The following is a 26,055-nucleotide window of genomic DNA, read 5'->3' as shown; positions in this document are numbered from 1 at the left end:
CCAAGCCATGAGGGATGTTGGAAAATAGCTGGGTCAACATAAGGAGGTTGAGTAAGCTAGTTAAAACTTAGGATTTCTTTTACCAAAGAGAGGGAGAGTGAATGTTAGCAGACCAGTAGTCATATTGCCATAACTAAGCTGAAATGAAAATGATTTTAGCCAAACTGAGATGTCATTCTTATTAGTCGAAATCCTCAGATTAGCCATTTGTGGTCCAGCTGAGCTCAATGTGTCAAAATACCTGTTCCAGAATTGGCCTGAATGATAAGTGTGAGTAAGCTGTGCAAAGTGAGAGGAGTAGGAATAGCATGTACAAAGATTCTACTGTGGGGAAGCGGTTGGCAGGTTCAAGAAATGGAAAGTCTTGTAGAGTTGTAGCAAAATGAACAAAAGAGAGAGTTATGTAAAATGAGATTGTAGAGATAGGTGGTGCCATCAAAAAAGATCTGTAGTTCTTGTTAGGGACATTTGGACTTTATTGGAAATTTATTGGAGATATTTAGCCAAGGAATAATGTGATCTACTTTGAATTCTAAAAAATATCATCTTGGGGTCTAGGTCCTGAAGTTTTCTCAGTATAAAGAATGAAGCAGGAAGATCCACTGAAATGGTTGAGACCATTTGCAGTAGTCTAGGTAGAGATGCTAGTTGCTCGAACTTGATAGTGGCAGATGTAGAGAAAAGTGGATAGATTTGAATCTCCATCAGAGGACTAACTGACAGTGCTTGGTGATATGTTACATGTGGGCGATGAAAAAGGGTCAAGTGTTGAGGAAGCCCTGCAAGATATCTTTTTGAGTAACTGGATGAATGGAAGTGACCTTGATTGTGGAGATGCTGGCCCATCATTGGACTTGTGGCGGAGCAATTGGATTGTCTTCTTTTTATAATGGCCTTTGAAAGGAAAATAGTTAGAACTGACCCTATGTTAATTAAGTTTTGATAGGTAATTTAAGCATAAAAGAGACCAGGGTAATGATACCCTTCACAGATATATCCTGTGCTTTTCATTTAAAATGGTTACTGTTTTAATCCTTAAGTAGAATCTCACTAAAAAATTACATTAAGAGGATAGGGTATTGGGGCGCCTGGGTGGCTCAGTGGGTTAAAGCCTCTGCCTTTGGCTCAGGTCATGATCTCAGGGTCCTGGGATTGAGACCCTCATCGGGCTCTCTGCTCAGCAGGGAGCCTCTTCCCTTCCTCTCTCTCTGCCTGCCTCTCTGCCTACTTGTGATCTCTGTCTGTCAAATAAATAAATAAAATCTTAAAAAAAAAAGAGGATAGAGTATTAATTTTGTTTCTAAAAAACCCTGGACATTAGAAGGATTAAAGAAATGTAGGGATTTTTCATGTAATGACCATAAGATGTTTCAAGGGAGAATACAACTTTTTATCTTTGTAACTTTTTTCTAAAGCAGATAAGTTGAAGCTCTAACTTTTCTAAATGGATGTGGATTTTCTAGTACAGTGTAGTTCACAAAAGGAGGTATTTAAAAACATCAGAGGGGTGTTTTAGTGTTGTGTAGTTTATCTAAATATTATTTCTGGACATTTATTTTTACCTTCTGCTCTTTACCCTGATGTTTATCTTTGTGATCCTAAAGAGCAAAATTAAAATTTCTGGGTATAAGGGTTAATTTATGTTTCCTGAAAAGACACATCTTAAAGTCAAGAGAAAAATCTGTCACTTCTCTGAAAAACTCAGCTCCTTTAATGTGCTCTCCCTTCCCAACTCCCGGTTGGCATAATTACTTCATTACTCAGACTGTGTGCACGTGTCTTGCACTCTTTTAATTTATACCTGTTTGTTATGTTTACTCATGTAATTCCCTATTTTTATTCATAGTCACTTTAGTGTTAAGAGGGTAAAAATGGAGAATTGTTGGTAATATTCATGTTGCAGTGAACTCCCGCTGTGCTCAACCCAGGTTATAATTCCTCCCGTGGATGGCTGCTTAGAAGCCTGAATTCTCACTGTATGAAAGGAATTTAAACATTTGATAAGAGCCATGGAATGATATTTATTTCTGAAGTTCTTTTCACTGTTTAACTTTATTTTTTAGTCTAGTATACTTTATTAGACTTAGAAAGATAATTTATTCACAGATTAAATAATAAAATCAGATATCAGTTTTGAAGTAGTCTTTAGCCATTGGAGTTTGAGGCTTGCTTACTTTCATAAGAGTAAAAAGAGAAAACAATGACTATTTTTTCAGTGTTTCATAATGGGATTGTGTGATGAGAGCCAGGTGACTCAAGTTCCAAAGGCTCTTCTGAGTTCAGGGTTACATGTGAATATAAACTTGATGATTTGTGGGAAAATGTGCATTTATTTCATAATTAAATTTAGAAGTTTGGAAATTAAAGCAGAAATGCCATTTCCCAGATGAAATATTGAAAAAGTACAGAGGAGACATCACCATTTTTATAGATAAAAACTGCTAAAAGCTAATTAGCACTGCAGAGGGCATTGGTAACTGGTGATAATTTACTCCAATGATCTAAAGGACAGAAACAGCAAGGTTAACACAGTCACTTTGTATTAGAGTCATATCTTTCTGTCTAAAACTGCTTTTTTTATAAGATTTTATTTATTTATTTGACAGAGATCACAAGTAGGCAGAGAGGCAGGCAGAGAGAGAGAGAGGAGGAAGCAGGCTCCCCGCTGAGCAGAGAGCCCGATGTGGGGCTCGATCCCAGGACCCTGAGATCATGACCTGAGCCGAAGGCAGAGGCTTTAACCCACTGAGCCATCCAGGTGCCCCTAAAACTGATTTTTTAAAACTCTATTTCATTCTTACAAACTATTTTTGAGCATTCATTTGTGCATCCAAGAAACAGTTAACTCACCTGCCCTCTTGGTCTCTGAAAAATAGGAACAACTTCAGATCTACTTACTGACAGTCAAAGCCCTCCTAGAGTAGTTCAAGGAAAACCTTTTCCAGCAGTTTGTGAAGGTTGAAGTAATGTAGATATAAGCAAAGTAACAATGTAACTGTATTTCTTACCAGGCAATGTTTTAGTCTTACATCTCACATTGGATAGTATGCTCATGTAGAATAGTACTATTCAGTGGAAATATGAGCCACATATACAATTTTAAATTTTCTGGTAACCATGTTGAAAGTAAAATAATGGGTGAAATTAATTTTAATATATTTTGTTTAACCAAATGTTCAAAAATACTGTTTTGTTATGAAATCAATATAAAATTTATTAATGAGTTATTTTACTTTTGGGGGGTAGTAAGTCTTCAAAATCCAGTGTATATTTTACACTTAAAGAAAATCCCCATTTGGATTAATCACATTTCAAGTGGCTACTGTATTGGACCACCGAGTTCTAGAACAAGTGTTTTCTGAGGGATCCCAGGAACTACCTTGAATTTTGGAGGTGAAGGCCCCATATTTACAGTTTGGCTAGGAAAGGCTTGTGGCAAAATGATTAAGATCCTAGCTAGCTTAAAAAGTACTGAATTCAGCATCTAAAACCTTGGGTTAAAGAAGGCTAAGGCATGGTTTGACTTGCCTGCATTCACTCTAAGTGTGTATTATGATTGTCCTAAGAATACTCAGTTTGTGGAGAGCTGAACTGTCAATTTCATGTTTTATAGAAAAGTACACTTTGAAGAATTTTCTTTTGCTAAGATGTAAGTAAGGCATGACATTTTAATTTTTTTTATTTTCAAAAGTAAATTAAAAATAATGAAACCATTTACTTTTTATAATACATGGAAAGACATATTTCTTCCATCATAAGCCTTTTTTGAGGGGGGCAGTTATTAAATACATGTATTGATATTCACTTCCATTGTTTTTCATTAAAGGCAGTTGAAGCTTAAAAAATAACATTATTACAAACTTTAAAATAAAAGACAAGTCATAAGACTTTGATTTTGTATCATTTAGCTACATTGTTTGAATATGTAGGTTGCCTTAAAATGTGCATTTATTGAGTTTAGATTTTAATAATAAAAACTTCCTCTTAAATGAATCGTGATTTATGCACTTTGTGGGCTAAATGAATTAGACTCCAAACTTTTATCTGAATCTATGGAGCTTGGATATAAATTGAAAAGATCACAGCTATGGGGAGAAGACCTATACTGCAAAGGCCTTTCTGCATAGATTATAAACATCATAACTCAATAATTTTTTCAAAACTGTGGTTATAATTGGACCCAATGGGGGTCTCTTTCTTTGATCAGATCACAGTAACTGTGACTTTACACTGGGAAATGTCACTACTGTGAAGGTTTATCACCTGTAGAGCTGGTCTTTCCTCTGATGCTGTGTTCATTTCTCATTAGCATTATTCAAAGTTTAGTTGTTAATTAGGTTGACACTTCAATTACAATCATCATCTACAGGAGTAGTCAGGGCTGCTTGCATAAAGAAATTTTTAAAAATACCCTTCCTTGGGTATATATGTAAAGGAGAAATGACATTATTTTATTTTGTTATCTGGTGGTTTCATAAGGTTCAGAATATGCTCTGTAAGGGAGCAATCCAACCACAATTTCTCCCATCGGTTTTGTTTTCTTGAAAAAAAAAAAAGGGTTTTTATGTGACTTCATGTTCCCATGTAAAGCATCAATGAGGAATGATAAGAGCACCAATATTTTTTAAGTGTAGACAGTGTAGTTTTCTATAACGCATGAAAGGAATTGGTCAGGTGAATTAAATGATAGGAACGTATCACATCATTTCCCTTTTAAAAAATTAGAGTATGTGTCAGGATTGTGATTATACCTACAGAATACTCATCTAAGTAAGGGTTGTTCATAAATAGTAACCATTCTATAAGATACAGAGAACCGGAACTTGAAGGACAGAAATGTATGAAAAATGATAACAAATTTGGATGCCTTGAGAAATTATGCAAACTCCTGAGAAATAAATATTTCTTTGATTTAAAAGCATTAATCTGATTACTGGTTCATAAAGCGATGACATTGAACTCAAACCCAGCACATTGTGGTGGGGGAAAAACTGGACAGAACTGGGTTGAAATTTCAGTCTTGCCGTGCAGTAGCTGTATAGGGAGGGCAAACTGATTCACATCTTTAAGTCCCTGTTTCTTCATTCATAAATAGCAATACAAATGTCTTTCTTAGAAGGCTGTGAAAACTGAGACTCTGTATAACATGTGCATAACGTGATTCTCTACTCATGGTAGGTTCTCAATCACTTTGACTTCTCCCCCCTCTTTTTGTCTAATAATGGTGAAAACTATTCAACAAACGAGTAGAAAATTACATATGCAAATGAGACTTCCAAAAATAAAATTAAATGGTAAGTGATCCTGGAGGACCTGTAACAAATAACCTTACATGGCAGAAATGAACGATTCCTACCGGCTTCTTCTCAAAACAAGTAGACACATGTTGTAATTGCTAAAAATCTGCAGAAAAGTGGCTCACAGGCAGTTTACCGTAAAATAATTAAAGCTTATTTATGTCAAGAGGCCTTGGGAAAAAAAGAGAGCATAAACCAATTTGCATTAGCACGTTACTATCAGCTCCTGCTTTCGTTTCAATTAACAGACCAGCAGGTGCTCTCTGCAGTTAAAAAGATAAGCTATCAGGGAGGAGGATGAGTTTTTGGCTGACCTGCAGACACTGTGGTTTGCCTGCTGATTGGGTTCGTACCTCGCTGTACCAATTTCTGAGGTGTTAATTTAACTGTTCCTCTCTGTCATGCAGGTCTCGGCCCTGAAAAATAAACTGAAGAAGCAGTCTACAGCTACGGGTGATGGAGTAGCTAGGGCCTTTCTTAGGGCACAGGCTGCTTTGTTTGGATCCTACAGAGATGCACTGAGATACAAACCTGTAAGCGTTTTATTTCATCCCTATTTTAATTTGCTTTTTTAATGCTTCTTTAGAATGGGGCAGAGAAAAGAAACATTTTACTATCACACACAGAGAAAGTGTCATAAAGGTCTTTTAAAATCCAAAATAATGTGCTTTAAGGCATTGTGCCCTGTGTCCAATTCCTTGACTTTTCAGTTTTAGTTCTTTTAGTAACCTTTAATTGTTATTTCCCACATTCTTTGGCACATCATCTTATGTATTGTTCTAAAGTGGCTTACCTCTTAACTAATTAATGAATTGTATTAATGAGTTTTAATGTAACCACCTGACCTTAAGATCATTAAGAAATTATCTAGACAGTTGGGTTTCATAGATTAATCCATTTAGAAGTGACTGTACAAAGTGGAAATTTAAAAATATAGGAGCTTGCAAATTTTGCAATGTTTGGAAATTTATCGTCTTCTTATTTCATAATACTCTTCTTAGTGGGCTATTTAGCATATGCTAGCTCATTTTGGCATTTCTTTTTTGTTTTAATACCCTAAATATGATTATTATGTAGAATTATAGCCAGTCAAGTTTTTAAATAGTCCAAGAAAGTAGAAATCAAAATATGCTTGTTTCTCTCTCTGAATTATTGGTTAAATATGTTAGTCTGATTTTAATGAAAATAATTACACTACCCTTCCATGACCAGCTGACTATGTTGTAATGGATAAAAAACATTGAGTTAGTAATAAGTAGTAAGACATGCTATCTAATAAGAATTCCACTGTTATTAAGCTGTGTAACCTTGACCCATTTCCTTGGTCTCTCTAGACTTTGATCTTCTCATTTGGAAAATGAGATTTCTTATACTTTACCTGTCTACTTTTCAGAATTGTACCTATCATACCCTGTCATAAACCATGAAACACTAAACATGTGTGAATGGGTTATATCCTTTCTAAACTGGCTTCTCAATTAGTAGTTCCCACCCAATAGCTCTTATGTCTCTGAAGAGTTACTGAGTTACTAGGAGTCCTTAAATGGATAGGCAGATCAACTGCTGTCTCTAGAGAAGTACATATGTCTAATTTGCCTGCTAATCTTTTTGAAATATGTGTCTGTTTTTTAAAGCTTTGTAGAAGTCATAATACTGCACATAATATACATATTGAGAAACACATGGGGGAGTCTTTAAAAATTATTGACAGTTACATGGTTTCATTTGTTAAAAGACTGGAAACCAATCATCTGTACTAATAAAATTGTAAAATCAGCTGGTTGTCAAATTTTTTTTTTTTAAAACAAGTTGATTTCAAGTTTATAGTACAGGAGGTAAATTTAAAAGTACCATTTAGCTTAAATTTTGCCACATTTAAGTAATTTTTAATCTTTGCAGGCTGCATTTTTCTTTTCCTTTTTAAATTTGTGAAGGACTTCAGATTTGAGGAAAGCAAATTGAAGAGAAAATTTCCTTAAATGATTTAAATTACCAGTTGAACAGATAGGGCATTAAGTTTTCAATGACTGATTTTTTTTTCAAAGCCAGATTCCCAATTTCAGCAGGAAAATACATAATTTCATTAGAGAATATCTTTCCTGTTTATGGATCACATCTTATTATAAACTTCTTTGATAACTTATCTACCTTTTTCCTTTTTATGTTTTGTGTTTTATTTTTCCCTGCTAATTCTTTCTGTAAGTTGGGGGACAGTATTCTTATTCTGTATGTTTTTATATTTCTTCTGAATCTTGAATGAAAGCTTAATTTTTAAAGTATACTAAATTTTATTAAAGTATACTAAATTTTGATACTTTCTATTTTCAAAAGAAATAGATTTTTCAGAAAATTATTTCTTTGTTGTGTATAAAGTATATTTTGTTGTCATTTAGGCATTATCTTTGCAAATTACTCGATATTTTAATTTATTAAAAGTACACTTTTTATTTTGTGAACTCTTTTGGACATTTATATAATAGGTATATGTCTTTAATATATTTTCTGATTAATATTAAAAAAGAGCCATGTTTACAAGTTACAATTATTTCATGGTTTTGTCTCTTTTTATAAAAATATCTCGGTGTCCTCTAGCTATTAGAGTACAACTGGAAAAAAAAATCAATTAATAAGTTTAAATGAATATGACCTTAAAAAAAAAAGATTTTATTTATTTATTTGACAGACAGAGAAATCACAAGTAGGCAGAGAGGCAGGCGGGGGTCGGGGGAAGCAGGCTCCCTGCTGAGCAGGGAGCCCAATGTGGGACCCTGAGATCATGACCTGAGCCAAAGGCAGAGGCTTAACCCACTGAGCCACCCAGGAACCCCATGAATATGACTTTTTTAACTGGGTATTACTTTCCAAATTTCATGATTATATATATATATATATATGCAAACTATTCTTATTATGTTATTTCTCTTACATTGCCAAAATTAGACCTGTACATTAGTCATAGAACTGTCCTTCAAGACCCTCACAATGGGCAAGTAGTCTGTCTTTACTTTTTTTCCTGATTTTTGACCTCAATTCAGAGAATTCTGCTTGAGGCTCCAAAATGTCCCAAGCTTCTCAGGCTTCCAAACATTCCAAATTACTACAGTTAATGTTCTTTCTTCCTGGTAGTGCTTTTATCTTTCTTGCTTTTAATGGCCATCTAGTTCCTTTCTAATTCTTAAAACTGCAGTTTATACTGACCCTTTTTTTCTATGAATTAATTATACTCACTTTCTTTAAAACATTTCTTCTCCCTTTTTTGTATGGTTTTTATTATGGTTCTTTTATTATTTTTACTGAAATTCATAATTAGTTGCTATTAAAACAATAATTGACCTTCATGTACCCTCTGGGTATCAGGCATTAATAGACACTTTAGATAGACTATTTACCCTTTTCATGTTAAAGATGAGGAACATGATGTTCACAGAGTGTAAATAACCTCTCTGAGGTTCCTGGGATACCAAACAGTGGGGCCCACACTTGAATCTCTTCTTCCGCAGTCCCCCTCTTGTTCCAGTGTGGCATAGTTCTGCTCGCTCTGGCCTCCATTACTGTATCATACTCTCCTTGAGATAAATGTCCTGAATTAGCATTTCTTCTAAATGAAGATGCATGGAAGGCATTCAGGACACACTATGGAGAGACTGAACAAATGATGCAGTCATAGGACTTTTCTCAAAAGGAGCATATGGTAGTGATATCCCACTGTGTGTGTGGAGATATAGATAGATAGATATAAATTGGGGAAATAATTTGTTATTCATGCTGCATATTTCCATTTGTGGTTTTGTTGACCTGGGGGGTAACTGCCACTGCTCATTCTGCACCTTCCTCCTCCCTCAGTCTTCAGTGGTGTTGGTGGGGAGCCAGTGGGATGTGGGCTGTGAGGGAAAGCCCTCAGGATGATTTGAATGTCCGTTTTCAAATGCAAATACTAAATACCTATACTAAATGCTGCCAAAGAGGAACTTATGTTACAAATAAACTAGAATGTCTGAGTGACAACTCTAAATAGGTTGTTGCTCTTCTCAGATTTCCTCACTTTTACCTTCTGAATGACACACGAGCACTATTGAAAAATAAATGGTGCCTACTCTTACTTACAGAGAGAAATACACAAGTCCTCAAAGTTGTTGGGAAGTGATTTAAATAAAACAGTAGATATTTTGATTTTGGGGGATTTTAGCCAGCAGCAAGTTAGTTACTTTTTAAGAATTCAAAAATGTGAGTTCAAAGTAATGTGCTACATGGATTGAAGAAACGTGGTAAGAACACAAGCTCTAGAACCAGGCTGCCTAGGTTCAGATCCTCCTGCTGCGACTCACTAGTTGAGTTTGGGCAAATGAATGTCATAGTGCTTTAGTTTCCTCTTGTGTTCTTTAAAAAAGGTAGTAATTCTTCTTGGGTTATTTAGAGAATAAAATATGTTCATAAATGTAAGTTACTTAGAACAGTGTTTGGCATATTATCAATGCTTTATATATTTGCTATTAATAAAAATAACATTTTAGAAGTACTAACTTTGGGGAGGAAAATTCCTCTAACAAAACTCAAGTACCCTCCTCTGATTTCCCAAAAGAAAAACACTGTTATAAACATGAGAATTCTTGTAGGTGATTGTATTAAATAACTAGTAAAGGGTCATCAGTTGTACCTCTGTGTATCATTTGTATCACAAGCTATTAAAAATAAAAAAGTCAATTTTTGACCAACAGCTAATGCTAACGAAATGTTTGCCCAAGTTAAAATACTGCTTAATATGTTCAAAGGCATATTCTTGGTTATCCTAAGAGCAAAGAAGTAACACTTAGATCTAGTCCTTTGAATACTTGGGGTGCTGTCATTTGTTTCAATCACTCAAGCTTTTCTGGGCAGCTCTGAGCCTTGCTGATGGATTTAAAGGTGAATTCTTTTTAAAATAAAGATCGGTTGGTAATCTAGGCCTCTGTTTGGCAGTTTGGAAGAGTTGTCCCTTTGGAATATATTTCTTCAAACATTATCAGTAAATAATGTTATATTTTGTGATTAAACTCAAACAATTTAAGCACAGGATTGGTATCCATAATTTAAGTGGACATTCACTAAATCTTTGCCTTTAAGTTTTCATTTAACAGATTTGCAGCTGTCAACTTGTTAAAGATATAAAAATCCAAGTTGAAATATACATTTGCTCACCCCTCTTGGTTTTATGGTTACTAAAACATTTTAGGTGCCCATTCATCTCATTACCCAAGCTTGAGTATAGACTTTTTGGCTTTAGAAATGGTTGTAACCAAGGAAATATTTGTTGTGTATTTGGAGTCTCATAAAATATGGTTGCTTTTGTGGCACTTTCTTTCTGCTCTTTTTTTTTTTCTTTCTTTTTAACAGAGAAGGAATCTTGCTTAACTGCTTTAGCAAAAATGTAAAAATTCAGCACCACCACTATGGGATAGATAGAACTAGGGACTCTAATAGTAAGTGTTTCATGAGAATAGAGAGTGTTTTTCTTTAAATTGTGGAAAAGAAAAATACATATTTTTCACAGTGTGTATAAAACTAATACATTGCTCTATTAATCTTTTTAACTGTTCAAGTTTAGAGTTCTAGAAACAACTGTGTCTAATTTAGAAAAATCAATTTCTTTCCGTATCTTAACTTGCTGAATCACAGGCAAATGGAACATTAATAGCTATTTTTATTCAAGACAGATCTAATAACTTTAGGACAAACTCATATAATAATATATACAGAGAGAAGATTTTGCTGTAAATAATGATTAAAGTTTATGATTTAAATATAAGGCTTTTTTTTCCTCAGTAATTTTCAGCAGTAGAAAAAGCATTGTTTTCATGGTTAATAAACCCTGAGCGTAGACTTGTGGTACCTTACATAATAATAGCACTGGGATACTTGGAAGAAGAACGCTATATAATCTGAAAAATATTTTAATATTATTTTCTGTGAGAACCTGAATATATTTGACCATTCCCTTGAGAGAACTGATAACTGAGTATTTAAGAGATTTAAAAATTTAAAAATACCATCATTATGCAGACATTTTTGCTTGTTTATATTTGTTACATAACAGTGACATTACATATTAAGCCCAAGTGAGTGTATTAGGGAACTGAATAAGTATTATGTTGATACTTTGTTTATTATATTTCACATTTTTATGCAGCATCATTCTTCATAAAACCTTAATTTTTTTCAATATGAATCCTTACTAAGTCATATATATCCTTAAAGCATTAAGATCGAATCCATGGGTTTTTTTTTTAATTTTAATTTTTTAATTAACATATAATGTATTATTTGCCCGAGGGGTACAGGTCTGTGAATCATCAGGCTTACACACTTCACTGCACTCACCATAGCACATACCCTCCCCAATGTCCATAACCCAACCACTCTCTCCATACCCGCCTCCCCCTGGCAACCCTCAGGGTTTTTTTTATATATATATATATTTTTTTATTTTTTATAAATAAATAATGTGTTATTAGCCTCAGGGGTACACCATAGCACATACCCTCCCCAATGTCCATAAGCCCACCACCGTCTCCCTATCCACCTTCCCCCAGCAACCCTCAGTTTGTTTTGTGAGATTAAGAGTCTCTTATGGCTTGTCTCCCTCCAGATCCCATTTTGTTTCATTTTTTTCTTTTCCTACCTCCCAACCCCCCACATTGCATCTCCACTTCCTCATATCAGGGAGATCATATGATAGTTCTCTTTCTCCAGTTGACTTACTTCGCTAAGCATAATACCCTCTATTCCATCCACGTTGTCGCAAATGGCAAGATCTAGTCCATGTTTAAGTATGTTCTTGTTCTTGCAAAGTTTCCTTCTCCAGAAGACAATATAGAACTTGAAAGATATCCATCCTTAAAAACACACTAAACAAAAATACTGATTTGATGATAATCACTTTGAGACTGAACATAATAGTAGGGCAGAAAAAACAACACTATCTCCTCCATATCTTTCTTGTGTCTTAATTATCCTGTAAAAATAATTCAAATTATTAACCAGTGGATATTTACTGAACACTCAGAATACAAATACTATGTTGAGTATTACAATAAAAAGTGCAGAGATATATAAGGATATAGTCCCAGACCTCAAAAATGCACAGGTGAGATCTATAAAAATAACTTTTAATACAACTTAGAAAATAAATGCTAAAAGAAAGTTATACTCTGGATTTTCAGAGGAGGGAGAATTTACTTATTTATGTTAAATATGGAATCTAAGACTTTGCGAGGTAAATGATGTATTCCATAAGGGCCAAATTTATGCCGCTGGAGGGCATTTCTAATTCATTCTCCTGCCACAACTACTTGAAGAGTCTTATTTAAATACCATCAGTTGGGGTTATGGACATTGGGGAGGGTATGTGCTATGGTGAGTGCTGTGAAATGTGTAAACCTGGCGATTCACAGACCTGTACCCCTGGGGCTAATAATACATTATATGTTTATTAAAAAATTTAAAAATTAAATAAACAAATAAATAAATACCATCAGGTACAAATGACATGTAGTTTTCTAGTGCACTGGCTCTAATGATACCTTTTCCCTTCCCATTTATTAGTCATTGTACAAGGGACTGAGCGTGACATTTGTTATTCTGTGGATAATCTTGAATTTGAATCTGCTCTGATTTGTATGTTTTAACAGGTAAATCAAGTATGAACGTTTGGTGTATTTTTATTATTATTAATAACAAACTACATAGAAAGCCTCATCATAGAATGCCCAATAGCTTGTTGATTCATTCTTAGTACATATTTGCTGATTGGTGTAATCCTTTACGGGCAGGTAATGTGACAGTTCATTTCTGGAAAGTCTGGTTCTCTTCTCTGAAATAAGAACTTCATTCCTACCCTAGTACAGATTGTATTTTTTCTTACATCCTTTCATGCTCTTTTGTGTGTGACAGTCTATGGAAACGATTTTAGCTTTAGTTCTTTCTTTTGCCTCATCACTCTTCCATGGGGCAAAAGATTCAGTAGCTTAACCATCACATCAGACTTCTTTTAAACTTCTTTTATTTGAATTCAGTTTTTTGCTTTTTACCATGAAGAATTTTTCTTGTCCACACTTTAATGTCTCTACATGATTATTCTGTGTTTCCACAGAGCTGTATTCTTCTTCACTTGCTTTTTCTGTCAATAAACAATAAAACTTTTAGAAAATAAATTGGATTACCGATGCGTATTTCTCAGTTGCATCAGTCTTTTTCCATAAGTAATGATCAATTTAACCTTCATGCTTGATTCTGTACAGATAATTCCTAAATATATGTTAAAGAACAAGTTTTGCAAACTTGGGTTTCTACCCTTGTCCACATGCCTTCAAGCATCTTCCTTGCCTTAGCCATGCCAGGATGGACATTGCTGGTGTCCTGATCAGATCCCCTGTTCTGCATGGCATCCTTTTCAGAGAAAAACTGTCCTTGGCTAAGTAGGAAGGGCCTCCCCAGGTACCTCTAATCTCCACACTCCTCCCACCAGGGAAGACCATGCTTAATGAATGACTGATAAAAGGTGTAAGAAACTGGCCTCCTTGCTTCAAGATGGGAATAACTCTGCCAGTACATTTGATGCTTTTTCATAGGTTTAAACTGAGGTGATTGCCGGCTGAAATCACATCGTTGCTTGGGTTTTTTCTTCTGCCCTATTTTGCTTCCCTCAGTGCTATTTCATGAGCATTTTTGACAAACAAATCACTTAAACAAGAATCCTTGTCTCAGGCTCAGCTTAGAATCTGACCAAAGACATATCCCAAAATTTATTTTATCAACTTCTTCTTAAACCTGGTTTGTTTCTATACTTCTGGTCTTTAATAAATTGTATCATCCATCTTTTGATTCTCAAGCTTGAAATCCAGAAGTCCTCTTTGACTTTGGCTTGTCTTGTTTCTGCATATCAGTGGTTCTTAAACTTTTTGCCTCTAGATGTCTTTATATTTATAAAAATCATCAAGGGTTTTAAAGGACTTTTGTTTATGTGGGCTCTATCTTTCTCTATTTACCACATTAGAAATCAAAACTGGAAATATTTTAAATACTTATTATTTAAAATTAGTATAAAACTACTACAGATGAACATGAAACATTTTTTGAGAAATAGCTATTTCTAAACAAAAAATAAAAGAAGAATTTATTTGTTTTATATTTTTTCAAAAGTATATAGCTTAAAAGAAGAGGGCTGCATTCTCATATTTGATTCTGCTTTCTGTCTGTGGCAATATGGCCAGTCATGTAAGCTCCATTGGATCTCAAAGTGAAAAGGGCAAATAATGTTTTAGCACTGTTATAAAAATAGTTTGGATGTTGCAGACCCTGTCAAAAGGTCTCAGTCCCTGGACCATGCTTTGAGCACCACTGCTGTACATCAGTTGATAAACATTCCTATTGATTTTGCAGTAAAATTGTACTTTTACACATTATATGATATGGAATAAATAAAACATTTCATGTAGTATTGAATACTCAGAAATGGGATAATTTGAAAGCATAGACTGAGTCTACATCAGGCTTCTACAACTTACATACTCCGTAATCTTGAGAAAGTTACTTAACCCTTTCCCATATTTTAGTTTATTCCTGTATAAAGTAAGACAACAGTAAGTTTGAGGTTTATGTGGATTAATACATGTAAATTGCTTAGAACAGTATCTGGCCTATAATAAGCATTATGTAGATATTAGCTATTGTTATTATTATTAGTGATAGTAGTAAGTACTCTATCAGTGTTGAGTAATGGTAGTCATCACTTTGTCTTTGTACCACCTGGTTCATCTTTTCTTGCTAGATTTGCATTTCACTATTACTTCGTCTGCCTATTTCCAGTATTTCCTCTTGCCTGTTAACTTTCCTTTTAAAGATTTCATTTATTTGAGAGAGAGAGAGCACAAATGGGAGAGGACAGAGGCTGAGGGAATAGGGAGCCTCGCACAGGGTGGGATTCCCAGGACCCATGAGATCATAACCGGAACCGAAGGCAGACACTTAACAGACTGAGCTACCCAGGGTGCACTTATCTTCCAAGACATACAATCTTGTCACTTCATTGAGTAGATATTCTGTGAGTTTCTTGATGTCTTTAAGAAAAGAACTTTATGGCACCTGGGCAGCTCAGCTGGTTAAGTGTCTGCCTCAGGCTCTGCTTATGATCCCAGGGTCCTGGGACTGAGTCGCATGTCGGGCTCGATGTTCTGCAGGGAGTCTGCTTCTCCTTGTCCCTCCCCGCACTCGTTCTCTCAATTTCTCTCTTGCTTGATCGCTCTCTCAAATAAATAAATAAATAAATAAAATAAAAACTAATACCTCCCATAGGTTTAAAAAAAAAAAAAAAGAAAATAACTTTAGAATATAATTTAGGCTTTTTCCAGTATGCTTGACCTATGTTTTACTTCTCTCTGGTACTTTCTGTAATTCATAACCATTATCCACTAGGCCTTAACCAGTCTTTTATTATCTTTGGCGCTTTCTCTAGTGCATACCCATCCCAAACACACTATCCACTTTTTGTCTGTACCTGCCTCTCTCAAGACTATGCTTTCCATCTTTGTTTCAGAAGGCTTCCATTAGTTATCAAAATCAGCTCAGGTTTCCTCTGTGAAGCCATAGAGGCTTCATGAAATCTTTCATACTTAAGTCAGCTGGGAATTAACTGGGCAACACTGGACATACAGTAACTGTACTTGGAGCAAGAAAAGTTTTTGAAAACCACTCCATCCTAAGCTTGATTTTTAACCAGATCATAAGTAAGTCAGAAGATCCTAAGCCGAGTTCCTTATCGGGCCTTTCAACTGAACTCACATTTAAAAGAACTTACACTGGGAAGTCATTTATAATTTGTTTGATATCATACACACCCCAGCATGACAATGACTGAGTCTCCTGTGTATTAAAACAAAAATTTAGAGCATTATTAATCAAGACTTATTTTTCTTTCCCCTGAGAGAAAATTCTAATATGTGTCAGGTTTGTCTTTTTTGTTATTACCAGAGACTCTAAGTAAACAGGCTGTGTTAATCATCTGAAGGTTAAGTTCAAAGCTTTTACTATGATTGGTGTTATCAAAACTGGATGGACAGCATATCTGAACTTTCTCTTCACTATTTCTCTTGAAAGATTGAAAGCATCTACTAGAAGATTAATGAGGACAGAGCTGGGCCAGCATAAGTCACATTGGCTAAAAATAAAAACTAAGTTAGCCCAACTCTTAAGAAGACATAGGTAGATTTTCCTCTCATCCATTTCCCTCACCTGGAGATTCTCCATCCCCTTGTCTTCCACTCCTTCCAGTCAAAAGAAACGCTACATTGTAACATAGAAAGTATTAAGTATTCCACTATTAATGGTAACTTTCGGAAAAATCATAGATGCTAATAAAATACAACTTACATGTTAGAGAAAAATCTTTCTAATAAAAACTGAAATTATCAATTGTACTGATCACTGTGTAATAATTGTGGTATAGTTAGAACTGCCATTGAAAACAATGATTGTATTTATCTTTAAAATTTGTATTTACTTTTGGAAGAGAAAATAAGTGGTATGGAGCAAATATTAGCTCACTTGCTACTTTGTTTATTGACTTATAAAACATTTTTGGGCTCCCAGTGTAACTAGATATGATGCTGATACCTGTGATGCAAAAACAGTAGACCTTTCTCTTAAATAGGATTGCCTATTTGTTGTAGCCGCCCCCCACCATAGAGTCTGAGTTGTAAATTCTTTAATAGCGGCAAATATGGTGATTTTTGATTATACAAAATATATTTATGTAAATGACTCTAATTTTTAAAATATATAATTTAAAATCATCTTATGGCAGTTAAGAATGGCAATAATCAGTATCAAAATAATAATGGCAGTTTTATTATGAGGTCTTGGCTGGTGGCTGATATGGTTGTCTTCTCTAATAATTTGAATTTTATTTTCTTCTGTAGCAATGCTGTTGAAGAACACTTTTTGGGATAAATGAAATGTTCTGTATTTCTGATATCTAATAGTAGCCATGGACCACTTGTGGCAATTGAACTTTTCAGATGTGGCTAGTGCATTGAGGAACTGAAATTTTAGTTTCATTTAAATTTTTAATTAATATTTATTAATAAAATAAAATAAAATATTTAATTAATATTTGTTAATATATTATTTGCTTCAGGGGTACAGGTCTGTGAATCATCGGTCTTATACAATTCACTCACCGCAGCACATGCCCTCCCCAATGTCCATAACCCAGCCACCCTCTCCCTCCCCTCCCACCTCTCAGCAACCCTCAGTTTGTTTCCTAGGATTAAATCTCTTATGATTTGTCTCCCTCCCTGGTCCCATCTTATTTCATTTTAATAAATTTAAATTTAAATTGCTGCATGTGACTAATAGCTACTATTTTGAACAGTACAGATCCATAGTATCATTAGCTTCCATCAGCCAGTGATAGCAGGTGAATTGCTGTTAAATTGTTAGTCTCATTTCATTCATGCAGGAGCCAATTTTCAGAATTTTATTTACAGATACCTGTAATCAAGGCATTGAGTTGTCCTTAAAATTAAATTATAATTAATATTTTTTCAAAGTTCTGTTAGAAGATGAGGTTTTTTCCTTTTTACTGCCAACATAGAGATGGCTACAGGATTCATTATCATCAGTGAGTCATTGTCACTTATCTCAGTTGCATTTGGATTATATTATCTCATATTCATTTGGATCACTTATCTTCACAAGTATTGAATGGGCAAGAGGACCGTTCAGGTTACTGAGGGAAGTAGCAGGTGGTAGAGATCAGCAAGTGAGTGACAATTTTCCGACATCCTGTATGGGAATAAATGGAATGAGTGGAATCTGTATTCAGAATTTAAGTTCTTGATAGTTTGGTGGAGGAGCAAGCTAATGGAGCATAAGCTACCAGAAGACATTTGCAAAGTTTTAGTTACTTTAAAAATAGGATAAATTAAAGGAGATACAAAGTGGGACTTAATCTAGAAAGTAGCTAATCAGAATTGTATGTGAAGTGATGAAGAGAATGTTATTGTAAGAACTTTTAATTAATTTTAAAAGAAATTAATGATCATATATAAATGGTAAAAAACATGCAGCAATTTTTATAGCAAGAATATTTTCTAATTAGGATAAAACTGCAGTTGTTGACTTTTTTCAGCTTTGCATACTCTTTTTAATGCTACTAATTCAATCTAATAATATTAAACCTTTGTTTTTAGGAGATTTGTTCTTACTTTGAGGAAGTGAAACTAAGCAATTTTAAGACCTCATGATCCTTGATTAAGAAGCTCTAGTAGAAGCTTGTCAGTAGAGGAATATTTTTCTCCGATGCTGAAATCCAGCTATTATGTCTAAGAGTCTGTTTGACTCCCTTTAGACTTCTAGCACCTTGAAGTTGCTTCTGTGTCTTATACTCCCCTGCGACCCTCCATGTGCCTTCTTAGAGAGACTGTGTCTCTCTGACTGCCTTTCTATTGACACCCTAAAATCTTCATTTCTCTCTAGGGTGAGCCCATCACGTTCTGTGAGGAGAGTTTTGTAAAGCACCGCTCAAGTCTGATGAAACAGTTCTTGGAAACTGCAGTTAACCTTCAACTTTTCAAGCAGGTAAGAGTGGACCTCCACATTGCCTTCTGTAACAGATTACAGAAATGTAACAGAAATGCGTAACACATTTTTATCACTTTTACCAAAAGTATGTCAAAACCCTGAGTAATGTCTGTTCTGGAATTACAGGAAATTTTTCTTTCTCTTGTAACTCTGTAGTTATCAATAGCATAGCACTCCAGAAAATGGTAGAAAAGTAACTTTGTTATTAAAAAATTCATCATTGAATGTGCTGACCTAATGGTCTGAGGAAGGGTATTCATCCATACAACTATGAAACCAACATGACTAGGTACATGTAAGGCATCTAGGAGTTTGCTCTGGTAGATTGGTAGTGGCTAAACAAACCATATTTCTTGTAGGACAGTCCTAGGACAGTCCTAATGTAATCCAGTTTATAAAAACAGATGTCATAATTATAAATTTAAAATTCAGAAAAAAATTCATAGTCCTACTATGTATCTTTATTTTTGGCTCAGAAAATGTAAATGCCACTTCGAAATGCAGGTAGCTTAACATCAGAATTCAGAATGTTTATAAGGACTAGTTCTTTCATTCCAGTGTGTGATCATAGCAAGTCTCTTAATTCAGGCTTTTCTTAGTTTCTGTTTATGTAATTTAAATTAAGTTCTAAACACTTTCTTTTCTTATACCACATGATAATTTAAATGTATAGTTACTCATGTGAATTCAGCAGTTAATGAGACCTACAGTGGGTCATAAACCACGCAGGGCCAGGGTACAAACATGAATAAAAATTCAGTAATGCCCTTGAGAAGCTGAAAATCTAATAGAATCCTTTGGACTGTTTGGAGAAAAGATACCATGTAACTTGAGATCAGCTTTAAACTAAACAAGTCATTTAATTTGATAGTGACAAAACCAATACTATTACCTATATTCTGAGAAAGTTTTGAAAAATAATTAGAAAATAATCTGGGGGGGGTGCTATAACTGCCTTCTAATATGTGAAGGTTTACCTCAAAGAAAGGCTTAGATTTGTACAATACCTAGAAGAAGCAGAATAAGGCTTGATAGGTTTCAGGGCCCAAGATCTTTTGTGAATTTCTAAAAATGGATGGGTTACTTTCGGTGCTCCGTCTCTAGAGGACTCCAATATTATACTGAATTGTTTCCCAAGGTTGTATGAGGACCATGGGATGGTCTTTATAAATGCTGAAGTATATAGCAAGTGTAGCCCTGTACTAGTCTCCTAGTGCATGCTTCTTGTGTTAAATAACAGTACCCTTTTTGTATTTTTGTCTCTCAAGGAGGTATAGTACTACTGCCCATTTTCAAAACCGAATTGTGGGGTACCTGGGTGCCTCAGTTGCTGAAGTGGCTGCCTTCAGCTCGGGTCATGATCCCAGGGTCCTGGGATCGAGCCCTGCATCATGTTCCCTGCTAAGCAGAGAGCCTACTTCTCCTTCTCCCTCTGCCTGCTGCTCTGGTTGCTTGTGCTCTCTCTCTCTCTCTGTCAAATTTCTTTTTTTAAAAAAAAAGAAGAAAAGTAACTTTTTTTTTTTTTTAAAGATTTTATTTATTTACTTGAGAGAGAGAGTGAGCATGAGAGGGGAGAGTGTCAGAGAGAGAAGCAGACTCCCTGCTGAGCAGGGAGCCCGATGTGGGATTCAATCTCGGGACTCCAGGATCATGACCTGAGCTGAAGGCAGTCTCTTAACCAACTGAGCCACCCAGGTGCCCAAGAAGAAAAGTACCTTAAAAAAAAAAAAAAATGAGTTGTGAAGGTCAGAATATATGGGAGTCAAGAATTGAATGGGTGGATAGAATATCCAACTTACTACTTAATCTTTCACCATGAAAATGTAACTAAAGTCTTTTCATTAGATGTAGTTCAGACACAGTAATTTTTTTTAAAGATTTTATTTATTTATTTAACACAGAGAGAGCAATCACAAGTAGACAGAGAGGCAGGCAGAGAGAGAGGGGGAAGCAGCCTCCCCACTGAGCAGAGAACCCGATGTGGGGCTCGATCCCAGGACCCTGAGATCATGATCTGAGCTGAAGGCAAAGGCTTAACCCACTGAGCCATCCAGGCACCCCAAGTAATTTATATACTTACAAAACATTTGTATTTTTTACAAATCAGATAGAATTGGGTTAGATCTTGGCCCTATCACTTAATAGCTGTTTGTTAATAAGTATCTGTTTCTTTTTCTTTAAAATAGAAATACCACCTTAACAGGGTTGTGCTAAAATTTATGTTAATTAATACATGTATACCTGAGCACAGTACACAACATTTTGTAGAAGCTTACTAAATTTTAGTGTCTGCTTCATTTTAGAGCAATTACATTAATAGAATACAAATCTATGCAGGATTTTTTAAAAATAAAACTCATTCAGAAAAGCGAAATGTGAAATATTAAAATAGTCAATTAAATTAGAACCCATTATATAGACAACTTGAATAGTTTTACATGTACCAACTGACCATATTCTCAAGCTTGATATCGTTTTATGACCTTTAAGAAATGATACTTGATGATAGCCATGAAAGAATTTAAAAGATTCCTGTTAACAGTTTCACAAACTTCTAAAGATGAGTAAGTTCCAGAGATTGACTATACAACATAGTGCCTATAGATATAATTGTGTATTTAAAATTGGTTAAGAGGGTATATCTCATGTTGACCTGTGTTCTTAGCACAAACAAAAACACAAAGGAATTCAAGGAAACTTTTAGAGGTGTTGGATACATTTATTACCTTGATTGAGGTGATTATAGCAGGAATGTATACATATGTCCAAACTTGCCACATTGTCTACATTGCTTATGTGCAATTTCTTTTTTAAAGATTTTATTTATTTATTTGACAGACAGAGATCGCAAGTAGGCAGAGAGGCAGGCAGAGAGAGAGGAGGAAGCAGGCTCCCTGCGGAGCAGAGAGCCCGATGCGGGACTCGATCCCAGGACCCTGGGATCATGACCTGAGCCGAAGGCAGAGGCTTCAACCCACTGAGCCACCCAGGCGCCCTACTTATGTGCAATTTTTTGATTATCAGTTACACTTTACTAAAGCTTGAGGGGGGGGAAGGAGAAAAAAAAAACAAAAATAGGAATCAGTTAGTAAAAAATTATCAACAGATGCAGCCTCAAAGATACTATTGCTATTTCTAAAAGAATATGAAAAAATTTATTAGGTACACATGGTTACTATTCATTATCATGAATTTATGATCCATTATAGGTCAAGAGCACCTCAGGTTCTCTATTTAGCAATGCTTATGCATCAAAATTGAGAGAAGAGGGACCCAGAAGAGAAATGTATACTTTTAAGTTAAGAGTTAAAATAAAACTGTTATTTCTTTTTCTTTTTTTTTTTCTCTTACTGTTATTTCTGATAATATGGCAGGAAGGATTCAGAGCTAGCTTACATACTGAAACAATTTTAAATACAGTATTTAAAAAACTTTTTTTGTGGTGGGGGCACAGGAAACAACGCCCAAATTGAGAAGTGTATTTGAAGACCCTACTCCCACAATTCTGGGATGATTTAGTGTAAAAGTAAACAACTTCTGACAACTAAAACACATCCTCATTATAAGAGTAATATAAAAACATTTCCCTCCAAAAAAACTGAGTTTTCCCCTTGTGTTGGCTTTATTGATGTGTCTACTTGGTTAGGCTAATATCCCCAATTACTTTAAATGCTTCTCTCGGTGAAGGTATGTTTACAGATATAATTTAAACTTCTAACTCATTTCCTAGTGATTGTACCTTTGAAGCACTGGTACTGAGTGGAAGGGAGGGAAAAGTGCTGCTGAGAAGTAAACACACCAGCTTGTAGAGGAATTTGAAGTCTGAATTAATAATTTCATATTTAGTCTGACATAGCTCAAGCCAAGTTTAAAGTGATCCTAAATTGTTAGCACTGTCAGGCCCTAGGCGGAGGCAAACACACATCTTCTCTTGAGGAATCCAGGCACCAAAGAATTCTCCCACCTATAATTCCAAAGAAAAACTTCTGTGCTAGAAATTATTAAAAACACAAGGAAACAAATCATGAATGAGAATTAGAAGAAACAGCAGACAAAAATTGACTTGCAAAGACTTTAATTATTGGAATTATCAAAAATAGAACATAAAATAGCTATGCTTAAGATGTTCAGAGAAATAGAGGATAAGCTTTAAAAATGTTCAGGATATAAAAACATTCAAGAACTGGAACCAATTTTAAGAATGTAGTAGATATAATTCTGGTAAGATGCATGTAATTGAAATGAAAGGAAATTGATGGGTTTAACAGCAGGTCAGATCTAACTGAAGAGAGATTTGCAAAACTGGAAGATATATCTGAAAAAGAAATTAGCAAGAAGATAATGCAGAGAAATGAAGAAATAAAGAATGTAGGAGAGGTTAATAGACATGAAGGGTAGAATTGAAAATATCCAAAGCCATCTAATCAATTCTGAAAGGAGAAGACAGAAAATGGAGAAGACGTAGTAAAGGACAAAGCCAGAAACAATAAAATACACCACTTTATAAATTTAGGAAGTTCAACATATCCAAACTGAATAAATAAAAAGAAATCTACAGCCACACCATATATTCGTCTCTAAAGCATTAAATAATAAGGGAAAATTTGAAAAACAAGAGGAGCAAGATAGATTACCTTCAAAGGAGCAATATACCGAAAGCTGGCTTCACAGCGACAATCCAGAAGATCCTGCCATATCTTCAGTGTGTTGAAAAAAAATATATCCAGAATCTTCTGACAACTAAAACACATCCTCATTATAAGAGTAATATAAAAACATTTCCCTCCAAAAAAACTGAGTTTTCCCCTTGTGTTGGCTTTATTGATGTGTCTACTTGGTTAGGCTAATATCCCCAATTACTTTAAATGCTTCTCTCGGTGAAGGTATGTTTACAGATGTAATTTAAACTTCTAATCATTTGACTATAGGTAATGTGAGTAAGCCTGTCTGAATCAGTTGGAATGCCTTAAACTCAGAACTTAGGTTTCACTGGGAAAGAGAAGAAATTCTACCCATGGGATGACCACTTTGGTTACCTCCTGTGGATTCGGTCTACTCATAATTTTTCCTTCCTGATACCTCTCCTATGAATTTCAGACTTGCTTAGCTAGCCCCCTAATCATGTAAACCAACTCCTTGTAGTAAATCTCATGTGTGTATGTGTCTACCTATCAAATCTCCTACTGGTTCTGCTTCTTGGATGAACCCTGACTACTAATAGCAGAAAGAAATCTTTGAGAATGTACTTTAAGAAAGTACTTCAGGGAGAAAGAAAGTTTTCTCAGTTCCAAGATGGAAGGTCTGAGATGCAAGAAGGTAGAATAAAATAAATGGTAAATATGTAGATTTGTGCAACATAGGCAAGTTCTTCCACACATTCAAGAATGAAATTGTTCCAATTTAAATTCCAAAAAAATTCCCATTTTGATAGTGGGAAAAGGGAGATCCTCTTCAATTTGTTTTATACAGCTAAGATCATCTTGGTTCCAGATCCTAAAACAGCATGAGAAATGAACATTATAGGGCAGCCTTACTCACGAACATAGATGCAAAAATTTAAACAAAATATTTGCAACCAATTTTAGCAATATATAAAAAGGATACTACTTTATGAGCAGGTTGCATTTATTCCAGAATTTAAATGGCAGCTGCATATTAGGAAATCTGTGAATGTAATTCACTACATTAGCTGATTATGGGAGAAAAATCATTAGATCATCTCAACAGTTGTAGAAATTGTTCATAAAATTCATGGTAAAAGCTAAAAAAAGGCATGATTAGAGTTATTTTCAACAAATATCATACATAATATTGAAGCACTGAAAATTTCCCTCTGAAAAAGGTGTTACCTGTTACCATTGAAATTCCTAACACACATAATTTAGCTACAAAAAAAAAAAAAAAGGTTTAGAAAGAAAACACCAAACTGACTTATTTTTATTACTTTTAGGAGAGAGACAAGTTTTTTTCTTTCTTTCTCTCTTTCCTTCTTTTTTTCTTTCTTTATTAATTTTTTAAAAAACATTATAATGTATTATTAGCCCCAGGGGTACAGGTGTGTGAATAGCCAGGTTTACACACTTCACAGTGCTCACCATAGCACATACCCTCCCCAATGTCCATAACCCCACCCCCCTTCTCCCGACCCCCCGACCCCCAGCAACTCTCAGTTTGTTTTGTGAGATTAAGAGGAGAGACAAGTTTCTTAAGACATGATGGAATAGCTGGCATAAATTTGACTTTACTGGAATTAAGAACTTTGGTTATTAAAAAACACCATATTTGTAGTACCTATAAATCACTCATGGATTTAGAATCTAGAATTAAAACCAAGCCAAAACAAAACAAAACAAACTCCTACATGTCTGTAAGAAGTTTTCCCCTTGTCCATCCCCTTATCCATCCAATAGAATTGTGCAAAAGACTTGAATTAGCACATGCAAATGAAGAAGCCTGAATAACTAATAAAAGTATGCAAAGTACTCAACCTCATTTGTGGTTAGAGAACATAAAATTAAAAAAAAAAAAATAGCACCTCATACTCACCACATTGGCTGAATTTTAAAAACCTGAAAATCTCAAAGTTTGGGAAAGACATGGAGCAAGGCACCAAGTTTTAACTGTTCATGGGAGTGTAAATTTGCACAAATTGTTTAGAAAACACTTTGGAACTAGCATTGAAAGTTAAACATGCAAATTTCCTATGAATTCCCCTCTGAGTGGTGCACCAGAAATCATTTACTACACTGCTCATAAAAGTAAAATACTGGCAATAATCTTAGATATTCATCAGTATTAAAATGAGCAAATGGTTATATTCATACAATAGAACATTATACACAGGGAAATAAATAAGCTGCAGCAAAACTGATCACGAATGAATTAAATGAACAACAAATCACTGAAGAATTACTATGATGATTCCTGTCTGTCATGTTTAACAACAAAAAAATTAAATAGTATATTATTTAGGGAAACATTTGTGTGATAAAACTATAAAAGGCAAGGAGAGGATAAGCTGAAGGGAAAATGGTCTTTTCTGTGGAAAGAAAGGGACACTCAAGGATGGACCTTCTAAGGAAGGGAATGTTTTTCGTAGTTTGCTTTATCATTATTATTTAAACTTAATTATTTAAATTACTGT

General features: G+C 34.7%; 1 protein-coding gene and 1 long non-coding RNA gene across 10 annotated transcripts in view; one reads left to right on the top strand and one right to left on the bottom strand.

The window, feature by feature from the left end:
• Window positions 1-26,055, top strand: part of DENND1B (DENN domain containing 1B) — a 278,698-nt gene that overhangs the window by 180,642 nt on the left and 72,001 nt on the right. For all 9 annotated transcript variants that reach the window (XM_032317056.1, XM_032317062.1, XM_032317057.1 and 6 more), the window contains 2 exons: window positions 5,705-5,830; window positions 18,807-18,908. In XM_032317056.1, coding sequence (XP_032172947.1) covers window positions 5,705-5,830; window positions 18,807-18,908 — 228 coding nt within the window. The remainder of the gene's footprint in view (window positions 1-5,704; window positions 5,831-18,806; window positions 18,909-26,055) is intronic.
• The window catches only part of LOC116575689, a 46,510-nt gene continuing 44,705 nt past the window's right edge, over window positions 24,251-26,055 (bottom strand). The window contains exon 3 of the long non-coding RNA XR_004279916.1: window positions 24,251-24,404. This is a non-coding gene — a long non-coding RNA (uncharacterized LOC116575689). The remainder of the gene's footprint in view (window positions 24,405-26,055) is intronic.

This window comes from Mustela erminea, chromosome 17 (genome assembly GCF_009829155.1).
Source record: "Mustela erminea isolate mMusErm1 chromosome 17, mMusErm1.Pri, whole genome shotgun sequence".
NCBI classification, from domain to species: domain Eukaryota; kingdom Metazoa; phylum Chordata; class Mammalia; order Carnivora; family Mustelidae; genus Mustela; species Mustela erminea.
The sequence above is the reverse complement of the archived record's forward strand: the minus strand, read 5'-3'. Positions and strand labels throughout refer to the sequence as shown.